The 17,423-nt window shown below is 38.9% G+C and overlaps 1 protein-coding gene across 3 annotated transcripts in view; it reads left to right on the top strand.

Moving 5' to 3' along the window:
- NCAM2 (neural cell adhesion molecule 2) overlaps positions 1-17,423 on the top strand; it is a 298,722-nt gene that overhangs the window by 154,432 nt on the left and 126,867 nt on the right. For all 3 annotated transcript variants that reach the window (XM_089512162.1, XM_089512163.1, XM_089512164.1), the window contains exons 6-8: positions 5,775-5,892; positions 8,824-8,984; positions 9,723-9,868. In XM_089512162.1, the coding sequence (XP_089368288.1) occupies positions 5,775-5,892; positions 8,824-8,984; positions 9,723-9,868 (425 nt within the window). The remainder of the gene's footprint in view (positions 1-5,774; positions 5,893-8,823; positions 8,985-9,722; positions 9,869-17,423) is intronic.

Raw genomic sequence — 17,423 nt, 5'->3', positions numbered from 1 at the left:
AAGTATATGTGTTGGTATTTCTGATCCTCTTTTGCCATGCACCTCCCTGACAGCCTCTTAGGGAAAATCATACAGCTCAGTGAATTGGACCAAAAGATTGATTTTCTCATTCAGAAGGATAGAGTACATATGTATCAGAAAATAAAAACTAAATTATGTTCCGCATAGACAACCTCATAGACTTTGACAACCTCTATATTTTTACAGCAATATATGAGTTCTGCTTTGTTAAGAACAATGAGGGACACTTGATTCAATGACAACTTTGGGGCTGTACAGACCGGCGATTAAGGCTGGCCTGGGGGCAGAGTCGGAACATAGTGTCCACATGACATATGCCCTGACTCCACCCCCAGGGTAGCGTGACAACATATGCTGCATCATATGGTGTGCGGTGACACTGAGCTCCTCTGATGCTGCATCTTCATGATGCAGTGCCAAAGGAGAACGGAAAAGCCCCATGCTGGTGGATATGGTGCCCTTTCTAGGGCACAAAAAGGAGCCACTTTTCGTGGCTCCCTTTTGTGCCATGGAAAGGCAAGATAGGGGCTGCAGCATGTAGTTGCCATGGCCTGGATCCGGCACCAAAAGCAGTGGCTGCAGGCCGCCCCTTAGAGGCAAACCCCTTTCTCTCCCAGCAGCCAGGAAGTGTGGGAAGCAGACACACATATTTCTGTAGTGTCTAGTATATCCTATTGCTTTGTTTTTCAAGCATCTGCAGAAATGTGCTAGTAGCCGTTTCACTTCTTCCACTCATCATTTTACTCCTAGGCATTTTTGCTGTATTAGAAATGAACTCCAGAAATAAAGTTTTAGAAATATCCTAAGGAAATTAAAATTACACACTGAAATGTGGTCAGGAATTTGTGCACTGAAATTTAGGCTGATGTAATTCAAGCACTGAAAATGAACTATACTTTGTTTAGAGAAATTAAGCATGTTCAACAACAACAACAAGAAATGACTGTGTCAGTAATTTGCATTAGGACACATTTTAATTTATAGTATCTGAGTAGTTTAATAAACCTAGATAGAATTTTTTTTTTATTTTATTTTATTTTTTTTTTGCTTTTTTATATTGATGTGCACAAAAGACGCCAAACTTTATTTGGTTAAATATGCTGTTTATTTAACAATTTTTTGTTCTTTTGTGCCTTTAATTCATTTCAGACTTATGGAGAGTGAACCCATCACAGGGTTTTCGATTTGTTTTTCCAAAATTTGTTCAGAGGAGGTTTTTCATTGCCATCTTCTGAGGCAGAGAGAATATGACTTGTCCAAGGTCACCCACTGGGTTTCCATGGCCAAGCAGGGGTTTGAACCCTGGTCTCCAGAATCATAGCCCAACTTTCAAACCATTACATCACACTGGCTCTCATTTTGAACAAAGCAGTGCCTAAATTAGATAAATTAACTATTAATTTGTGTTTAAGAGTGGTGGTCTTTGGCGATATTATGAAAATTTATATGTTTAGGAAAGTTTTGTAAATGTTGACAAGATTTTTTTAAAAAAGAAGACAGTGCTTTATGTGTGTGTGTATATATATATTTCCCTTGTGGGTACTTTTTCCTCCTCTGTTTTTTCAAGGTGAGCATATTTAGCCAAGTCAGTAAGGTTCAGAGCTGTGTTTATTTGACTGACCCAAAGATATCTTAGTCTTGGTGGCTCAGAGATTCCTTTATATAGTTTGTTTTTACTTTTACAAGGCAATGCAAAAAGAATGGCGCAAAGCTGAATAAGAACAGGTTTACTTTTGCTTCATTCTTTTTTAATGACCCAGTATTTAAATAAAGGTTAGTTTCCCTTCCTTCTGTATCACCAACCCACAGGAACCAGTGTTCTAATCATTTCTCTTTTCAGTCTCATGAACTCAGACTGAAAGAGGAGATTTCCATTCTGTAGCCTCAGTTTCTTTCTTGTTATTGGAAACCTTGAATTATTATTGTGATGATTGATTGACTGATGATTGATTGATTGATTGCATTAAATACCCAAGGCATCTGGGAAGATACTATTGTTGTTGGTTTTGTCCGAAAAGTCACACTTTAAATTGAAAATGCCAGGAAAACATTGTCCAAGTGAGAATTACTTCAACATGTATCTGTCTGTAGTAGATGAGTTATGAAGATTTTCCAGAAATTGAATTGGTGTGCCAATGTGCTTATACCTTGTAAGCAACAGTTTCGCCAGGAAGGTGACTTTTTAAAAAAATACTTGTCAAAGGGTGGAGGAGGGTGATCAGGCGGGTTGGGGTCCCGCCGTGGAAGACGACGCCCTTGAGAACCCAGAAGGAGCCCAGGCCGGAGAAGGAGGGCCGACTGAAGGCGAAACAGCTGGGACTGGGGAGGAGTTGGAGGGTGGGGTGGCGGCAAGGGAAAGAAAAGGGGAGGCGCGAGAGGCTGTGGGGGGTGGAGGAGACGTGGAAGGAGAGGGAGCCGAGACGCCGGGGGGCGAAGGAGCGACAGGTTACGAAGGAGGGATAGAGGCCTGGGTGAGGGAGGCTTTTACAGCCGAGATCAATCGTAGACATAGGACCGGCCCTGGGCGAAGAGTGGAAGTTCGGCCACCCCTGGAGAGCTGGTGGCCTCACCAGCCTACTGGGTGGGACCCTGAGCCTTATCAGGCCCGCCCAGTAATTCATCCCGGGCCCCGCCTGCTGTGGGATATCTGGGGAAGGTGTTGGCCTGTGGGACGGGAAGCCTACAACCTGACCCGCTGGGAGGAAGCGGACAACCAAGGAAGTGTGGAGCCCACGGGAGTCTGAGCCACTGGGTGAAGTAACCCAGGCACTGGACTATTTGCTTTAAACGAGTCTTTGAGTAGTGGGACGAGTTCAGGGAAGGAACTTATTTGCTGTTGTTGCCTGTTGGCCTACTTTTGGTTGTGTTATATTAAAGTTACTTGAAGCATCCTAAGTGCCTCTGACTGCTTACCATGGAACCTATGGGACCCCCACCTCCTCCCCCCGAAGGAGCCAGGGGCCCGGCGACAATACTATTATCAAAAACTGTCATATGTTTGTAGAGGAATGTTGTTTTTGTTGTTTTTTTAAATTTCATCTGTATAATCTCAGAAATGAAATGACAGAAGATTTTTCCTCCATGTTAAGACCTTTTCCATCTTGCTCTCTGAATGCACTGGAACTGGAAGAATTTGCTAAAAGACAGTACTATGATAATAATAATAATTATTATAATTATTATTATTTATTTATATCCTGCCTCTTCTGTTTTGAGGATCAAGGCGAGTAACAGTAAAACAATAATAAAAACAACAAACCCTACAAGACCCTAGCCCAACCCTCCCTCCCAAATATAAAATTAAACAATAAAACATTGTTAAAAATACATAACAATATGACAAAGTTACTAGACAAACCACAAATAAGAAAAATAATAAAAGGAGGGGGATTCAGTTGGTTCTGGACATTATCAATTGGGAAAGGCCTGCCAGAAGAGAAAGATTTTTGTCGCCTTTTTAAAAGCCTCAAGCGAGGATAATTGGCGAATCTCTTCCGGCAGGTCATTCCACGTTTTTGGAATGGTGACAGAGAAGGACTTCTGAGAGGTCACCGCCAGCCTGGTCTTTCTAGATTGTAAAAGGTTTTTCCCGGAGGATCGGAGTGTATGGGAAGGAGGTGTTCCTTCAAGTAGACTGGACCCAAGCCATGTATAACAGAGTCTGGTGGCAAATTTAAGAAATGTATTTTATTATTATAGCATTAGAGACAACATGATGTAGTGGTTTGAGTGTTGGACTACAACTCTGGAGAACAAGGTTAAATTTCCCCCTCCACCATGCAAACCCACTGGGTGATTTTGAGAGTGCCACACACTATCAGCCCCAGAAAAAGCTATGATAGGTTCACCTTAGGCACTGCTGTCACTGGAGAGTGCAGGAGTGCAGAGCACACTGGATTTCACTCTAGAGAAGTGACAACTGGTTGAGACCTCCTGCCCCAAAGGGCTGATCTCTCACCCTTCAGGACAGGAGGGGTAACAACTGGTTGTATTTGTTATTCTTATTGTGTCTGTTCAAGTCATTTCTGACTTCTGGCAACCCTAAGGTGAACCTATCAAGAGATTTTCTTGGCAATATTTTTTTTTCAGAGGCAGCTTGCCTTTGCTTAGTGGGTTTTTATAACTGAGCAGGGATTCAAACCCTAGTCTTCAGAGTCGTAGTCCACACTGGCTCTCAATTTAAACTTAGAGGTGCCTAAATCCTGCAAGAATGGATGTTTCTCATATTACCAAATTGTCTAGTACCAATCCATTTCCTAATAACACAGCAGATACATTAAGGCAAATATGCTTCAGTTCAACAGATACTTTTACTTCAGTACACTAAATCATCAGCAGTGGGATTTTTCCCCCTCTTGTTGCAGTGTTGCTCTTGCTGCCCTCTCTTTGCAATGCTTGCATGATGAGAGGGAGAAGAGTTGGAGGGATTCCTATGAAGAGAGGCCATATTAATGGTTATCTTAGCATTTCCTGACAAGGCTTAGAGAGATATGGAGCAAAGCTGAGTTTATATAAAGCTCTATCATCCCACACTGTCCAGCCTTTTGGATTTTTTGACCCACTCTCCCACTTTTAGCATAGTGTAAGTTCACTGGTCGCTTTGGGAGCAAATAGGGATTTTTTTCCCCCTTTCCACAGGTTTTTTGCTTATTCTATGCTGTGCTTTGGGGACTTTGACATTGGTCTAAAGTGATTTAAATCTACAGTGCTATATAAATAAAGCATAATAATAATAATAAATAGGCAGCCACTTGGCTGGTAGTGGGGGGGGGGGGAGAGAAAGGAGGTATTCATTGATCACCTATTGCACCCTTTTGGTGAAGGATATGCCTCTGGAACTGCCCCCACAGGTCAGGCAGCTAGGGGGGAGTGAGGAAGGAGACCATCCTTGGGCTGCCCAGGGGAATCTTGGCCTCCATTGAAGTTGTGCATCTTGGGGATTGGATCCTCTGGTAGATCTTCCAGCAGTTGGCTGGCTGGGAAGCAACCCAGTTTTTAGATTCTCCTTGGGGCTTAGGGAAGCTGTGGTCTAGCAGAGACCGAGTGCCTCAGATGGTCCTGCATAGGTTGCTCCCTCTCTTTTGTTAGATTTCCCCCCAGAAACGGGTTAAAATAGATAACAGTTTAAATAAAGTTGTCTGTATTTTATCCCAGGTTCTGTATATTGTCTCATTATATCATGGGTTGGTCATCAAAACTACCCTATGAAAATTTCTGATACCCCCAGAGTAGATTTTAATGTGTAATGGGGGGGGGGGGGTCAACTGAATTGAGAGAAGGTTGTTGTTTTGGTTTTAAAGAGGGTGTGTTTGTAATCTTGTTGATGTATACCTTTATGTCCTGGTCAATGTTTCCACAGCGGGCTCTAATATAATTTTGTAAAACAACACACTCCAACCTAACATAAAGGCAATAGTGTTGAAAATAACTATTATATACATATATATACAGTATAGGATGGAGATATGATACATCTTCAGTACTCAGATAAATAACTGAAAGCAGCATGTTAACCTATTAATTGGTTTTCTTCTTGGTGCCATAAAAATAAAGTATTATAATCATTTTTTGTACCTGGGGGTAAATAATTTAGTTTTAATTAACACTTGAAATGTTCTACCTCATCCTCAAATCCTTCCTGCTGTGTTTGCAAATGAAATTGTTACATAGGGATTACTTATTTAGGCAGCTGGAAAAAAACAGTATTTTTTTTGTTATCTGTTCTCACATATATTTGTTCATATTTTGTCCAGTTCCTCCAGTTATTACATTGCTGCAGAAATCCTTTAATGCTACAGCAGATCGGGGAGAGGCAATTACTTTATTCTGTAGAGCCATTGGTTCTCCTGAACCTGAAATCAACTGGTATAGGTAAGTTAAGTTCAAAATATATCTAACAAACATTATTAATTTAGAATATATATACTTTTTTAAAAAATAGAACAAAAACTAATTGAGTATGTCTGAATTTATTTCTGGGAAACTTGTTTCTAAATTGCATCTTCTGGAATCAGATTCTGCTATCTGAAAACATCTGAAGGATTTCATAGATGGAGCTACAGTGCTTAAAGTGCATCAAACTGAATTATATCTATGGTGTAGATGCACCCTAAATTTACATGGGAAATTACTGAATATTGTCAATATAAAGACACTGAAATTCAAATGCTTATATTGAACACAGTGGAATAACTTTTCACAGAAATTATTCTCACTTAAATTCTTTGGGTTTCTTGATTCACTTACAGTAATGTGATGATCCAAATGACTAATTATATATTAAGAATGAATGGCAATCAGCATTTGATTTAATTAAAATGCTTTATGTTGTGCAGTGCAGAAGGAAATTCTGCCCATGTTATCTTTTACAAACTGGAGTATTACAAATTGGAATTATCTTGATTTGTCCCATTGTCACATGCAGGGAGAAGAAAGAACACCCATACTCCTTACTAGATGATGAATGTTATATGTTGTTCTTGTGAGGGGTTTTGATTAATAACAATTTGTGTACAAATTGGATAAACCCCATAGCTAAAGTACAATATCTGCATTATCCTTTATAAATTACAATTATCATATGATTTGTCTGCATCATTGGGATCAATGAGCCAGTGGTTCATTGTTGTATGTCTGTTTTGCTTTTTGGGAAAAGAAACCAGATACATTTTCAAAAAAATTCAGAAACCCTGACCTCTCATACCACTCAAAATAGCACTCTTCTGATTCCTTTGCTGAAAGTGAAAAATATTGTGGGTGTTAATGAACTCTTGACAGGCTGTTTGACTGTGAACAAATAAATTAGTGAAATTTCTTCATATTCCTTCTTAGAAATCAGCCCCTGATGCTGGTTTAATGCATAAAATTCCAGTTTAAACTGTAATTCAGTACACCAAATTATCAGTTTAATGAAGAAATAAATAATTCTAGTATCACACCTTTCAAGAAATATTCACAAAGTACTTAGTGATAAAATTTATAGCAGATTATTATTTTTGCACACCATTTGTGATTTTATTCTTAAAGGACTGTTTCTAAATTTTATCATACACAATTAGACTCCACTATCTGAAACTATATATGACTATCACCATAACTATAGACAGCCAGCATGGCATATGGTTTGAGTGTTGAACTATGACTTTAGAGACTAGGGTTCCATTCCATGCTTTGTCGTGAAACCCACTGTGTGACCTTGGGCAAGTCACACTCTCTCAGCCTCAGGGGAAGGCAAGAGCAAACTTCCTCTGAATCAATCTTGTCAAGAAAACCCATCATAGGTTCATCTTAGGAGCGTTATAAGTTGGAAATGACTTAATGGCACACAGCAACAACAATCTGAAATCATATAAGCTAACATAGTACATTGTATGAATACTATTATTATAATGATACTAAATATAAATTATCAGTTTGGGGTTTGGGTTTTTTTTTCCCCTGTAGGAAAATATCTATGCCACACTGGCATAATTTGATGCTGTGTCACACTATCTGCCTGTGCCACATGCTCCCAAGGGATTTAACAAAAACAAGTTTCAAGAGAAATCACCATTGATAAAACAAGCTTTCCTGTTTGTTTGTTTTTAATGCTTTTTAAATGTAAATTATTGTCAGGTTGTATTATTTTCTTGAAATACTGGTATCTCACAGAATTCTTTGCAACCTCTGTTGTCACTGTTGAAATATTTGCTTCCTGATACAAACAGAGTTTGTTATTCTGTCTGGGAGATTTTTTCTTGTTTGAAGTCTGTATGAATTGCATTCGATTGTGAGCATAGTCCATGTGATTGTTTATATGAAAAAAAGAGATTGTAGCAATGAGAGACATTTCAGTGCTTAGGCTATCTGGAGTGGTAGTGGGGCAGCTGTTTTCTTCTAATTTGCCAGCATACATATTTATGCCTATTAGCTACACATATTTATTTCTTACCACACTGACAGCTGGTGGTTCACAGATCAGCATCAGCCCACAAACCACTATTCTGAGTAGTATTGGTTTAATATATAGAAGAGAGGAGCCAGTAGAAAAGAGTTAGGGAGCTCAGACCTTTAAAGTGTCCCCTTTATTTGGGTATAGCACTCTGTTGGAACTTAAGGCCACATTGACTAATAAGTCAGGCAATTCTGAGTTAGGAAGCAACTCAAAAAACCAGGTTCAGTAGAACAGCATTTTATATTTGAACTGTTGTTGTGACAGAGTCTGACCATCCCGTCTCAGGAATGCAGAGTTAATTTATAACTAATTTTAAATTTACCTCTCCACTTTCCAAATTAATTTGTGTAGTGGTGTTTATTTAGTTTCACAGTGAACCATATTAAAATGTATTTCCCTACGTCATATACATATCACACACATAGTTGACAATTTACCCATGAGAAGTTGAAGGCTTTCATGGCCAGCATCCAGGTTTTTGTGGATTTTGCGGGTTATGCTGCCATGTTCTAGAAGAGTTTATTCCTGAGTTTTGCCAGCATCTCTGGCTGGCATCTTCAGAGAATGCTGACATGGAAGTGAGTGGGATACACACACACACACACACACACACACACACACACACACACACACACACTGTGTGACCCCAGGTTGGGAGGACTTATTCCCATGTTAATCTGTGTATTGTTCTGTTGGTGAATGGCAAAGGCCTCAGGGTGTGAGGATATGCAAGGAGAATTTGTGTCTGTTAATTTACCTATGAGCTACAACATTACAAGAGCTGTATGCATTTCCAGATTAGAAAATAGAATATGAACCTTTAGATGATAAAACAAGTTTGTTAATTATAAAACATTTTTATTCTTTAGAAAAGGGAAACATATTGAGGAAAATGACAAATATGTATTGAGAGGAAGTAATACAGAACTGACAATCAGAGATATAAAAAATATTGATTCTGGTCCTTATATATGTGAAGCAAGAAATAAAGCAGGGAAGATGACAAATCAGACATTCCTGCAAGTTTTTGGTAAGTATTCTTTGATATAACTATATATATAACTACCAGGTGTGATGACTTATGGACCAGCACCACTCCAAAGACCACCACTTTGAGTAGTACTATTTTAGTGATAATGGTATGTAGTTCAAAAATTCAGCTGAGCATAAAATGGACAGATAATCTATATCAAGATGGTTAATTAGGAAATTCAGCCAGCACCATCTTTAAAAAGCTGTCTGATATTTATCATCTTAATAACCTAATTTTGCTCTGTGCTTTTTTACAGGTAAAACATTAAAACAGACCTAGGGGCTATACAGATGGGTGGCATGAAGCCACCCCTTTACTGGCCAGATTGGGGCCACAGCAACCTCATGGCACAGCCCTGAAACAGCCTCTGTAGAGCACAAAAAGGAGCCGCAAAAAGCAGCTCCTTTTTTGCTTTCCAATGGGTGCCTTTGCTTTCCAATGGCGTGGGTTTATGAAACCCTTTTGGCGCTGCATAATGTTGATGCAGCGCTGGAGTCATGCCATGATGGTGAGTGCCAAAATGGTGCCCAAGGCGCAAAGTTAGGGCATCCAGCGTGAGGACAGTGTGAGCACAAAGTGCCAGTCTGTATAGGCCCCTCGTCAGTGTGTGTGTGTGTGTGTGTGTGTGTGTGTGTGTATTGAATATATATATATATATATATATATATCCAGTACAAACTATTGTTTATACTCCATTAAATCAAGAATGAGTAATATAATTTATATTTCTAACAGTACAGCCTCAAATAATCCAATTGAAAAATGAAACCACCTTTGAAAATGGCCAAGCTACCCTCATATGTGAGGCAGAAGGAGAACCAGTACCTGAAATTACATGGAAAAGAGCCATTGATGGAGTAACATTCTCTGAAGGTGACAAGGTAAAATAATCTTGAAATTGTGAAAGAATCAGAATTCTGCTGCATAAACACTAAATAAAGTTTTGTTAAAAAAGTTGAAATAGAAAAATGACTTTACATCAAAGACTACTGTATTTTGTTTATAGATGAAGGGAAAATGAAGAGAAATAGGCCCAGTACAGACTGACTCTTTGCACCGGCCTCGGGCCAAAATTAGGGTTCTGTAGGGCTGGGCATCTGCACATAGCCAGCCCTACTATCGGCACGCAGGTGCCATGATTACGCGCACCCATCCATATGGGGTGCACAACGATGACGTCTGAATGGTGCAGCACCCAAACAACGCTGTGCCACACGAACAACATCATTGTACATGAGGGCACCAAGGGTGCCCTGTGTGTGACACAAAAAAAACATGCCAGGAGAGGGTTCTTTTTTCTTCCAATCTGTACAGCCCCATAGTTATAATGAAAAGCTCTAGTGCTTTTTTTTTTTACAGTAGTCAAAACCCATGTAATGAGATGATTTTGAAATAACTTTAGACTATGAGTCTGCATCCCCCCTCCTTTTTGCAATGTCTTGTGTGTCCCAAAAAACTTTTAAAGTATTCAGAAACTGTTAAGTAGGTTTTCTGCATTGGAGAACTCTGAAACAAGTATCACATTAAAATTATTATTTGCTTAATGATGCAATTTTTCCACAGCACTGCAAATATCGATCTTTCATATTCACATCTTGCCTCTGGCTCGAAGACAGTCAGCATTGACTAGCAATGTTTAAAGCTTGTTGGATTAGCAGTGAACGGGTGTGAGGCTAAAATCAGCAATGAAACACAGTTTGCTAGAATTGAAATGCCCACAACTTTGTTGACTACAATGTAGATAACAAGTAGATTTAGGCCAGACTAGCAACAGCCAAACAAGAGTCAGCTGGCATCAGCCAATAGAATGGTGGCTGGTCCATTACTGACAGTTGAAAAGGCAGATAGGGTCTTGTTGAGTCCAGAGAGGGACGGATTATTGAAGGTTCCAGGAGGAACTGGGTTAAAGTCTAGAAGTGAGGGACTTGAAACCAATAAAGAACTCCAAGTGAGAGAGTTATTATAGGGAACTATCCTGTGGGATAGAACTAGCCTGAGAGGCAGGATTATCAATTAGATTTAAAGAAAGTAAGACAGAAGAAGGACTTTGTGAATGTCCTTGAGAACAATAACATTGGTACTCTGAAGAGAGTGGTATAAGGAAACTGTCATTGTAACAAAGTTAAAACTAAGAAAGTAAACTTACCAACTGAAAGAAGTAACACAAGTGCATGGAACAATTGCTTTATTGACACATATTTAAGTAACTTTTGTTTGGAACATCTGTTTAATAAAGTTTTGGTATTATTTTACTAAAAGCTTGTCTGCATATATACATCCACATTACCAATATAAAGCCCTTTGAAACAAAGGTTTTAGAAAGGGTCTGTGATAATTTAATGGCAGCAGTGGGGTAAAAGGCTGTAATCTGAAAAATATGGTGCTGTAATCCGAAAAATGTAGTGGTTACCAGAGAAGTGTGCATCACATACAGCTGTTAGAGCCATATAGAATGGACCCAAATTGCCTGAACCACCAATGGACCCCACACCTCAACCTTGCTTGTTGCGGAACAGTTGGGGTAGTAATAAATGGGATCCACGTGGACATCTGTCACTATCTTCTTCTCCATGCCATATGAAAATGAACTAGGATAGCCCATGATCTGATCATGCTCCCAAAAACATTTACCATGAAGATCTCTAAAGGTGATGAAAGGTGGAGTTGAATGTGCAAGCTCTGTTTCTCCCAAAATGGGCCTAGCACTACACTAAAAGCAAAAACCATCAAAATTTGACAAGTAACAGAATCTGCAGCTGATCAAAAATATATAAACCAGAACCTGGGCAACTTTAGCAACTAGTGCTGGTCTGAAGAGTTTTCTTGATCTGTTTTTAGCTGATTTGAGTCAGAATTGGAATTGAAAATACTTTGTTACTTGAACAATTGTGTTTCTGAATTGTTATTAACAGCAATTCCTCCTCTAATGTTTATGCATGTTCTCTAGTAGCATGAATAGTATACGGAGCTTATTGCTCCACTTAAATAACCTGGCTTCTCTCATCCGAATTCATACCTAAATTGAGAGGCAATCTGGTCCTACTGCAAGGATTTTGCCACTGAAGCCACTGGGTGAATACAGCCTGGCTGGAGCCCAAGTCCTAGGTGAGTTCTGGCAGCTATTTTTCCAAGTCAGAAAGCTCCTTGCTTTGAAATTAGGGGGCCAGAGCTAACCTGGAGGCTTCAGTGGCCAAATCCTTGTGGTAAGACTTGACTGCCTTCTGATTTAGGCTTGAATTCAAATGAGGTAAACTAGGTTATTTAAGAAGAGTGATAAGTTCCTACACTGAGACAAGCTTAAAATTCCTGCCATAAACTGAAAACACACACACACAAAAAAAAAAAAAACCTTTAATTTCCCACTTTTTCCATTTCAATATGTGAACTGGAATTTTGCATAGGTTAGTTACAGACTGAGTACTGGAAACTTTATTGTGTGGGAGAGAGTGACCTTTAGTACTGTTGTGGTTGTTGTTGTTGTTTATTTTGTTACTTTTTTGTAACACTTTTTTACTCTGTCTGGAACAAAAAATAATACTGACATATTGGGAAAGTTGTGTAGCAGAGTTTTTCAGGCCAAGTTGTCATCCTTATTTCTAGCTTTTCTATCCTTTGAGGTGTTGTATTTATTACATCTTTTTATTTAACTTAAGTTGAAAATTACATTCTTTTTTTCCTAATGCTTTCTATTTAATCTGGTTCCCAATACATGGGAAATGTATTGAATCCTATAATGGAAGTGTGATAGTATTAGATATATTTAATCTAGGAAAATCCTGAGGAGGCAAAAACATTTTCAACATAGAATCACAGAATTGTATACTTAGAAGGGGCCTTATAGGTCATTGAACCCAACTCCTCCACTTAATGCAGAAATTCCACCTGAACATTCCTCAGCAAGTTACTTTCCTGTCGATTTCTGAAGTTGTTCAGAGAAAGAGACCCACTATCTCTCTAGGCAATTGATTTCATTGTCAAACTGTTCATACCATCAAGAAGTTCTTTCTAATGTTCAATTGAAATCTGACTTCCTATAACTTAAAACCAATGGACTTGCTCCTACCCTATGCAAGAGCAGAGATCAAACCTGTGTTTATCTCTGACAGTCCCTTTAGATATTTAAAAGATAAAATCATGACATCCCTTCTCTTCACCAGGCTGAACATGTCCAATGCCCACAAACTTCCTTGATATGCTTTGTTCTCCATACCTCTTATCATTCTTTTGCTGTTCTCTGAAACCACTCCAACTTACCTATATGTTTATTAAAAAAAAAATTCAAAATATGTCAGAACAAACTGTCCTACCAGATTGAATTGGATCTGCACTTGGAGGCTGCTTTTAAAGCATTTTTATTTTATTTATTTTAAAACAGCTTAAAATAGAACCTAATCAAGTATCTTTTCAGAACTGAGAGTAACTGTTGCATCTTTAACAAGAGAGCAAATAATTACTTTAAAATATTATTGGGAAGCTCAAATAAATGATTTTGTAATATTGTTCAGTCTCAGTTTTAATTGATTTCTGGCCCTGTGCACTTTATAAATAACTGCAAGGTTAAAACTGACATGCCAAATGTGAAAAAAAAAATTAGCATACACTATGCTCTAAATTATACCTCTTGACTACCGTGTTATATATGATGTCTGTATTCTTCTTCCTCCAATCTATTGAAACCTATACAGAATAGTTTATAAAATATCTAGTCATGCAGGCTTGTTTCTCCATTCCATTAAACTCTGCAGTGGATAGATTGTAAAAATATTCATCATACTATATTGAATTAAGAACAGAATTGCAGCTGCTGATGACCATAGTGTAATTTCTGCCGTTCTGGGTTTTTCTTCTTTTTTCATGGGTTAAATATGAGAGGTTCTTATTCTGTGCCTTTGAGCCATTTCTAACTGATGACAAACCAAAGGCAAACTTATCATAGATTGTTTTTAGCAATATTTATTCATAGAGGGTTTGTCATTGCCCTTCTCTTAAGCTGACAGTGTGTGATTTGTCAAAGATCGCCCAGTGGGTTTCCATGGCCAAGCAGGGATTTGAACCCTTATTTCCTAGAGTTCAACACACAAACTACCAGAGCATGTTGGCTCTGTGAGGTTTCTTCCCCTTGTGACGTCAAAGGCTTTCATGGCCAGCATCCATAGTTTTTTGTGGGGTTTTTTGGGCTATGTGGCCATTTTCTAGAAGAGTTTCCTCCTGATGTTTCGCCAGCATCTGTGGCTGGCATCTTCCTTTAATTCCAGTATATGAAATCAATACAATTATATAAGCATCACCAAAATGGTGGTGATCTTGAACTAGAAGTCAATAGTGGTGAGACATTGTATGCCTAACTGATAAAATAAGTATCGATTTTGAAACCTTTCCTGTGAGATTGGTCCTAGACATCAAGTCCAATTTTTTGACTGCTGCTCTCTTAAAAAACCAATTCCACATCTAGTGTAGTTGCTACTTCAAATAAACATAAATCATATAAATAAGTTTGATTTCTCTATTTGTAAGTGTTGCTACAATAAAATAGCAATTAGCAACTAAAAACTATTTGGATGTAGCTGTCTGAACAAGAGTAAGTCTTGCCTTAGAAAACTTATTATCTATTTATATATATTACAGTTATATGGCTAATCATATCAGCCTAAAAACAATCTATCTCCCAGTAAAGTCTGGGATATGCTTTTTCTGGCTTCTGTAGGAAACAATCCCAGTGTTACATGCATTGTGACATTGTGTTCCATAGAGGTGAATCTACATGACATCTAAACTCCTGCTGCCACTTCATCTGCTTCTTTTATTGGATTTCATTAACTCACCCTCTCACCTCCAATATAATATCATAAAATTTTATGGTCACTTCAGGGCCAGACAGGAATTGGTCCCCTTTTGCTTTCTCCCTGCACCCTATACTGTTGGCTGGGGACTGTGGCAGTTGGTTTGTGGTGGGTTTTAACCAGTGGTAAATAGATATGGGAGAGATAGTCATTTTGGTGACTATCTATGGCATCCTTTTGTTGGAGGCAAAGGCTCTGAATCTGCCATGGGACCTGGGAGGTCAAGAGACATTCCTTAAGGCTGGCCTGGGGATGGAGCACTTACTTTAAGTCATAATGACTTGGGGAGAGCTTTGCAGGTTTGCCTTCCAAAAAAGGGCCAAATGGAAAGCAGTCCAGCTGTTGGTATCTTTTGGGGGCTCTGGTCCTTCTTCGAGGGCAAGAAGAGAAGGACAGACCACCAACTTCAGCTCTTCCAGCACAACCTTGCTCCCTATGAATTAACAGTTAGATACACAATAGTAATATAATGATGCTTAACTCACTTTCTTGTCTGCTTTCTTTATTTCAATGGTTGGTCAGCAATTTATACCTTGATGAGGCACAGAGTGAATGTAGCAATTGGGAAATACATTTGATGTATTAAAGACCATTGTTTTAATTATAAATTACCATTATCTAAAATTCAGTTTTGCTGTTTATTTGCATTTTTAAAGTGGATGTTGAGTGATACTGTTTTGTGATTCTTGCAACTTTTCCAGTATGATCACTGGAATTGATATTTTAAAAAGTGCTTTCTGTTAAATGCAAAATATATGTGGCTGTAATCACAAATATTCCATCTCAGTTTCTGGTGGTTCTTGCAGATAAATGTAGACTTGTTTTGATTTTTAGCACTTGGACAAATGCGTACATTTCCTGTTAAACATTTTAATAGACCTTCTTGGTTGGTTTGTAGAAGTCCTGCTTATATATTCCATAATTGTGCTGCTTATTCTTTTGGGGATGCAGTTCTTCACAATATATTCCAAATGTCAGTTTTCAAGCATAGCAATAATAATAGTATGTTCAAACAAAAAACATTATTCTAGTCACCTACAGAAAAAGTGATCAGAAGATTCTAAAGAAGACTAATGGAAACTTGAGTATTTGATAGTTATTATGAGTTGCTATAAGGACACAAATAAAATGATGATAAGGAAAAAATGATGAAAATGGATTATGCAAGCTTTGGGAATAAATTAAGATAGATGTTTCTTTATTGGCACCTCCAGTGCATCTTAGTACACTCATCATACTTTTAAAAGTGTTTAAACATTTAAAATATTTTTCATAAGGGTAAGCGAAGAACAAAAAGAATGAATTTGTGCACGTACTAATACAGACAACTGAAAACATTTTTGTATGTCTATATCCTTTTACAGGCTTTCTTACTCATTATGTTATATCTGGTAAAGTTTTTCCATTTATTCAGCAGAAGATATGTCAGTGTGTCATAACATATCTCCTTATTTATGTAATCAAAATTTTAAATTTTAGAAGGAAGTAGACCAAATCTACAAAAACTTATGCTACAACTTATTTTGCACAGTAAGGAAGGTTACAGACCGCCCGTTTGGGGCGGTCTGCACCCGCCCCTTTCCCCGGGGTATCGGGGCCTCAGTGGCCAGAACGGCAGCCGCTGAGGCCCCGATCTGCCACTTTCCGGGCTGCAGGGAAGCGGCAAAAGGCCGCTTCCCCGCAGCCTGGAAAGGGGTGTCCTTGGGGCTTCAAGCCCCAAGGACACCCCGTGGTGGCAGGGAGGAGGAGAAAGGGGCCGCTTGGCCCCTTTCTCCTTTGCACTGCTGGGCGCAGCCATGTGAAGGCTGCGCCCAGCGGCGCAAACCAGGAAGGAGCTCAGAAATGGAGCTCCTTCCTGCTCTGCGCTAAGGGCGCACTAAGCGCCCTGGCGCGGAGCGACAACGTCACGTCTGCGCCGCCCCGTATAGAGGCAGCACGGTTGTGACATTGTCATGGAGGTGGCCGTGTGGAACGGCTGCTGCCATTTTGTGCGCGCAGAGCGCGCACTAGGGTTAGGGGGGTGCAGAAGCACCGCCCCTCCCTAACCCTAGTACGAGCTCCGCGCGTACTATATGGCCCGTCTGTAACAGGCCCTAGTCTCAAAGATACCTTTGCATACTGATAATCCGGACTAACAAAGCTATTCAGCTGTTCAGCATTATTTTATCATATAAAGTTCCTCTTTCCTCTCCATTCTAGATACTCAGATGCTGCCTTTTAAAATTAGCAGCTAAATACATATAGCTTAATAGTTATATTCTGATTTAAGCACTAGTATCCTTTCTCTTCATGGTTTTCCTTTGTTTTTTTTTACCTTCCTACAATTACAGGCACACCAATGCCGGCTCTTTCAAGAAGAGAAGAAGTAGTATTGGTTTTGGTATGTACAATGCCCTGTGTCACCTCTTTATATAACCAACCAAAATATTGCATGTAAACACCAGCATAAAGCAGTGATTAATCATATCTCATATTGCTACCATTTCTTGAATTATGTCTGATGTTATCAAGAATTTATTTATTGTACCTATATATAATAATAATCAGGTAATGTTCCATACATACAAAGTGTCATTTCCACTTTGGAATCTTTAAA

Source organism: Sceloporus occidentalis, unplaced genomic scaffold, assembly GCF_023333645.1.
Source record: "Sceloporus occidentalis isolate IW3139 unplaced genomic scaffold, rSceOcc1.0.p SCAF_2, whole genome shotgun sequence".
Taxonomy (NCBI): domain Eukaryota; kingdom Metazoa; phylum Chordata; class Lepidosauria; order Squamata; family Phrynosomatidae; genus Sceloporus; species Sceloporus occidentalis.
The sequence above is the reverse complement of the archived record's forward strand: the minus strand, read 5'-3'. Positions and strand labels throughout refer to the sequence as shown.